The 4,675-nt window shown below is 47.9% G+C and overlaps 1 protein-coding gene across 8 annotated transcripts in view; it reads right to left on the bottom strand.

Annotated features, from left to right (window-relative positions):
• The window catches only part of IP6K1 (inositol hexakisphosphate kinase 1), a 96,824-nt gene that overhangs the window by 30,355 nt on the left and 61,794 nt on the right, over positions 1-4,675 (bottom strand). For 4 of the 8 annotated variants that reach the window (XM_025205782.1, XM_025205781.1, XM_014520557.2 and 1 more), the window contains one exon: positions 3,907-4,238. The exons of 1 other annotated variant lie outside the window; for it this stretch is intronic. In XM_025205782.1, coding sequence (XP_025061567.1) covers positions 3,907-4,129 — 223 coding nt within the window. In that variant the 5' untranslated portion in view covers positions 4,130-4,238. The remainder of the gene's footprint in view (positions 1-3,906; positions 4,239-4,675) is intronic. 3 more of the 8 variants (XM_025205783.1, XM_006025001.3, XM_025205784.1) reach the window with 1 other exon arrangement.

The following is a 4,675-nucleotide window of genomic DNA, read 5'->3' as shown; positions in this document are numbered from 1 at the left end:
GAAAGAGATGTAAAGCAGCAGCTCTTCCCACTTCTGTATTTTCGGTAATTGCACTTAAACTGCTTCCCACTTGGAAAGAAGTGTTTCATTTTAAGCAAAGGGAGTCCTTCTGAGAGGATTTTCCAAACTGGACACAATTAATCACAGCCACTGTGTATACATCTCTCTGATATCCATGCAGACTGAAGTTAACCAATGCCAATTTACAGCAGTTAAGTGTCCAGCCAACTGTACTCTACAAACCAAAGTGTGCATATAAAAGAGGTATCTGTGCTGACTTCATCATGTGCCCACTAATCCATCACCCGGAGGCTATATACCACAGGGGCCACACACTACACAGGCAGACCTCCCAGCTCCCCAGTGCTCCCCCCTACGTTGCGGTCATAGCACAGGCAGCACAACTCCCTCCTGCTGCAAAGTGCATCACCCACTCCTCTTCCTACTGTGCATACCACCCACTTGCAGTGTGTGCAGCCTGGCTCCATTCTTTGCCACACACACAGCTTGGGCACTTCAGCCCCCTCTCAGCCACAGGGGCAATAGCAACTGGAAGGAGGAGGAAGAGGCAGGTGGGAGCCTGTGATCTGCATGCCAACACTTTTGGGGCTGCATGTGGCCAGTGGACTGCCAGCCCTGCCCTATAACACTCAACTTTAAGAGAAAAGTTGCCAAGTTGAGAGTAACACTTGTGCATAAATCACTTTCTACCAACTATTATTGTTATTAAAAGTAACACCAAAATTATTCAGTGGCAGGGCTACAGTAGGAGGAAATGCAGTTATCCTTCACACACACGGCCGAACATTACTGGGCTCGGTGCCTCACTACAACAAAACTGCATGTGTGCTCAGCTCTCATGCCTCTGGACAGCTCCTCCAGTCCTCCATGAGGATCAGAATTTAGTTTGCTGCTGTGGCACAGCACACCTGCTCAGCTAAGAGCATCTGTTCTTCAAATAAAAAAAGTTGGCTACCCTGCACCCTGTATAGCTAGAAATAGGTAGGTATCATAGGGTAAAGAAACAATTCCTGGCTAACCAATGGCATCTGCTGTTCACATCAACCCAGAGACAGACTTTGAAGCAATTTCTTTTTAGAAACACAGAGCTATTATAGACATCTTAAAAGGTGATCATGTGCCACACAGAGAGGTGCATTCTGATCTGGAGTTTATGTTGGACTTGTGATATATTCCTAACCCAGAACCATCCAGAGATGATAATGCTGACAGGCTGGAGGAAAGCCAGGAAACAGGCTCTCCCTTAAAGAAGTTCTTGTCTAACATTTCATATTCCGATATAAACACAGTTCACCTGAGAGAGGGAACCCAAATGTACCTTTAAGAAAGGTAGAATGCCTGCACAGCAGGCAAGGCACCAATCTATGCTGAGACAGCTCATGCTTCTTTGCTCCTGCCTACTGCACTCCTACTTCCCCAAAATGTCAAGCATACCAGGAAAAAGTGAGGTCAAGTTTCAAACCACCAGTTTAAAATGTTATCTTCAGCAATTTACTCTGCTTTCTATCATTTTGCACAGGGCACCTATCCCTGTACATGGGTCCCTTCAGAACTAGAGTCTGTAAAGTAGAAACAATTCTAACAAACCCACAAAGCAGACAGAGAAGAATCGCTCCCCAGGGGTGGCTATGATGCCCCTTGGTGGTCAAATGGTTCCTGCCCTGCTCAGCCTCTAAGATACTCTCTCCCTTTTCTTTCACCTGCCACATCTTGATCTTTTTAGTAGGTTTTGAAAGGTAGGCTGCCCAAGGGTCTTAGACTGAGCCTTAGTCTATCTTCCTGCCAGCAGATCCCTCGCAGATCCCACTGATCTCAGTTGAACCCCCTCCCCTCAACAAACCCCTACCCTGGCCTGTACATGTCCCCAGGGGACCTGTTGCCTTATGAGCTGTTCACAGCCTCTGACCTTCCCCTACAGCCATGCCCATGCCTCACAAATGTTACTGATCTTTCACATCAGTGGAGGTATGGTCCCAAATCTCTTCTCTAATGATTCAGGCCTCTATGCCCTTATTATTCGCCGTCTCTCATGGGCTATGGGCCCAGTCTTTGCCCTTCCTGGGTTGTGGGCTCACTGGTCCTGTTTAGTCTCTATCCCTCTTGGGCTGTGGGCCACTGGCCCTAGTTCTCACCCCTCCAGGGCCATGGGTCACTAACCCTAACTGTCTCTCTCAGGCTTTGGGCCCTTGGCCCAGTCTCTGTCTCACTATCTCACTCTCCTGCTGGACTGCTGGCTCAGATCCTTGCCCTCTTGGGCTATACTGTAGCTTGCATCTTGTCCTGGCAAACTCCAGCCTGACGTGCCTCCCTGGCACTCTGGGACCTCCTGTCCTCCCCCATCAGTCTCACCTGGTATACTGATCCAAACTCAAACCAACAGAAGTGCACTGGCTGCAACTTAGATTTAAGTGCACTGGTTGTCTACTAAAAACTCCCATTCATTGAGTGTCTCCATCCCCTATCAACCCTCAGCTCATCACTTGTTCTCACGCTTGACAGGGTCTCAGTTAGTCAAACACATGCGAAGGCTGAGAGGGGATCTGGTGGCCAACTATAAACTTGCCAAGGGGGACCAGCAGGCAATGGGAGAGTCCCTGTTCCCCCAAGCAGTAAGCTGACTAAGAGCAGATTCAGACTAGATATCAGGAGGCACTACTTCACTGTCAGGGTGGCTAGAAGCTGGAACCAACTTCCAAGGGAAGTGGCACTCGGTCCTACCCTGGGGGTCTTCAAAAGAAGGCTAGATAATCACCTAGCCAGGGTCCTTTGACCCCAGCATTCTTTCCTGCCCACGGCAGGGGGTTGGACTTGATGGATGTGCTCAGGTCCCTTCCAACCCTACCAACTATGAAACTATGAAACCTGCAACAGCCGTCTTGCAGCAAGGATCTTTCCCCTTTGGCCTCCAGGGCCAGACTGACCATTCTGGCTAGGGATCTGGGTTTATACATCTCCCAGGCCCTGCCCTCTTCCGTTCAGGTGAGTCCCTGGACTAGCTGCAAGTGTTTCCAGATTTAGCTTACTGGCTTAACTCCAAGGTAGCTTACTGCTGCTGGTCATTCCTGCAGTACTATCTTGTCTCCCATGCAGGGCTCTAGCCTACTGTACTACTGCAGAGCAGCTAGCTCTGCAATAGGTATTGGTAGCAGGTAAATCCCTGGGGACCTGCTCTCTGGCAGATTATAACAAGCAGCCTCCCCTTCATGAGGCTCTCCTGGCTGTTTTTTTCATCCTTAAAGTAACAAGAGCCCTAGGCTCCCTGTTGCAAAAGGTCACTTTATTGTTCTATTTTCACTCAGTGTGAACACAGGGTGATACTAAGAGCTCTTCAAGGAGGCTCAGAGGAAGCAACTTTTTCATTTCTGCTTCTGTCAAGCCTTCAGAGGCAGAAGTTAAATGCTGCCAGGTGCCTCTTCTCTTCTCCCCTACCAAAGCCTAGACCATGAGTACTCTAAGTACACAGCTGAAGAAAGAGAACTAATCCCTTCCATTTAACTGTTTCCTTGACTGATAAGAAAAGCTAGAGTAATGTTTCTAATGTGCCCACTGAACTCTGAACTGAGTTAAGAAGAGAATTTCACTGCCTTTCCATCTATTTGGCATACATCAAATATGTATGGGATCTGGTTAAGGACTTTATTAGACTGAAGCCTGGCAGTACAATCAGCACTCTACTCTAGATGTCTCTATATGCATCTCCAGCTGCTTGCTTATTGTGAATGCACAAAGAAAGCCTTTCTTCACCTTAGTTTCTATCAAATTAATAGTTAGCAATGGAATAGAAGGACTTGAAATGAACCAGATGAAGACCGTAACACCACAGCAGCACATCAGTGTTTCCTCAGTCAGAAGCCCCATGTAACATGCAGTGGTGTTGGGACTCACCTTTGTACTCAGGTGTGAACTCCTTCATTTCTGGGGGCAGGGACTCATAGAAGCGCTGTTCTCTGGTAATAAGAGGCTTGCACACGGTGTGGTCGTCGTAGCGCATCATGCTGCTGTGGCCACCCACCTGGTGAATGAAAGGCTCCAGCAGGACCCCTCTGTCTCCAGCTCGACTGGCATTCTTGCCATACTTGCCCACCTCCATGGTTTGACAAACACACATTGCGTTGGGCACCGGTGACACACTTGGGGCATGGGAAGAGCCACATGGGCTGGGAGGGAACAGCAAGTCACAGCTAGAAAATCCCTGGTATTAGGATCGTTCTGATAATCTGGAAAACAAAAAGAATCCTGTGAGACAGGGTCACACTATCAGACAAACCCCAGGATCCTTGGGACATTTTACAACATGAAGCCCAATAAGTTTTCTACTAAGGAAAACATGTCTGCAGCCTTCCAATCACACTCCACTTACTATTGCTACTTGTCTTGGGGCCAGAGTTCCTTGTGCTCCCTCCTTACTACTACCTTGGTCTTCATGAACTCAGATTCTTTACAGCCAGCATGAATTTTCCCCTTTTCTAGAGTCTCTCCTACATGTATTTGCCAAGTGCCAAGAGAAAGGTTGTATTGACTAATATTATGATTCCACCGTCAATATTTTGATTCCACCACTTTCCATGGTGTAGCTGACCATCCCATTACAGCAATGTCAAAATGTAGCACAAGTTACAAGAGAGAGAGCCTCAGTGAGATACCAAACCTCTTC

Source organism: Alligator sinensis, unplaced genomic scaffold, assembly GCF_000455745.1.
Source record: "Alligator sinensis unplaced genomic scaffold, ASM45574v1 scaffold467_2, whole genome shotgun sequence".
NCBI classification, from domain to species: Eukaryota; Metazoa; Chordata; order Crocodylia; family Alligatoridae; genus Alligator; species Alligator sinensis.
The sequence above is the reverse complement of the archived record's forward strand: the minus strand, read 5'-3'. Positions and strand labels throughout refer to the sequence as shown.